Source organism: Nestor notabilis, unplaced genomic scaffold (assembly GCF_000696875.1).
Source record: "Nestor notabilis isolate BGI_N333 unplaced genomic scaffold, ASM69687v1 scaffold17197, whole genome shotgun sequence".
Taxonomy (NCBI): domain Eukaryota; kingdom Metazoa; phylum Chordata; class Aves; order Psittaciformes; family Psittacidae; genus Nestor; species Nestor notabilis.
Genome location: NW_009937961.1, coordinates 11,555 through 11,848, shown reverse-complemented (window position 1 = coordinate 11,848; position 294 = coordinate 11,555). Strand labels below are relative to the sequence as shown.

At 61.6% G+C, this 294-nt stretch overlaps 1 protein-coding gene across 1 annotated transcript in view; it reads left to right on the top strand.

Annotated features, from left to right (window-relative positions):
* The window catches only part of SOGA1 (suppressor of glucose, autophagy associated 1), a gene marked incomplete at both ends in the record, with an annotated part of 6,982 nt that overhangs the window by 6,192 nt on the left and 496 nt on the right, over nucleotides 1-294 (top strand). Inside the window, 1 exon segment of the mRNA XM_010019087.1 lies at nucleotides 6-285. Coding sequence (XP_010017389.1) covers nucleotides 6-285 — 280 coding nt within the window.

The window sequence follows — 294 nt, the reverse complement described above, 5'->3', positions numbered from 1 at the left end:
CGCAGCAGCGCCATGCACAGCAAGAGCTGGTCCCCCCGCAGCTCATCCCTCATGTCCGTGCGCAGCAAGCAGATCTCCTCCTCTCTGGATAAGGTGCACTCCAGGATTGAGCGGCCGTGCTGCTCCCCAAAATACGGCTCTCCAAAGCTCCAGAGGAGGTCTTCCTCCAAGCTGGATGCCTCTAAGGACAGGAGCCTCTGGAACCTGCACCAGAGCAAGCAGAACGGCTCTGCCTGGGACCGCTCCACCACCACCCGCGACAGCCCCGTCCTCAGCAACATCAATGCCGGCTTT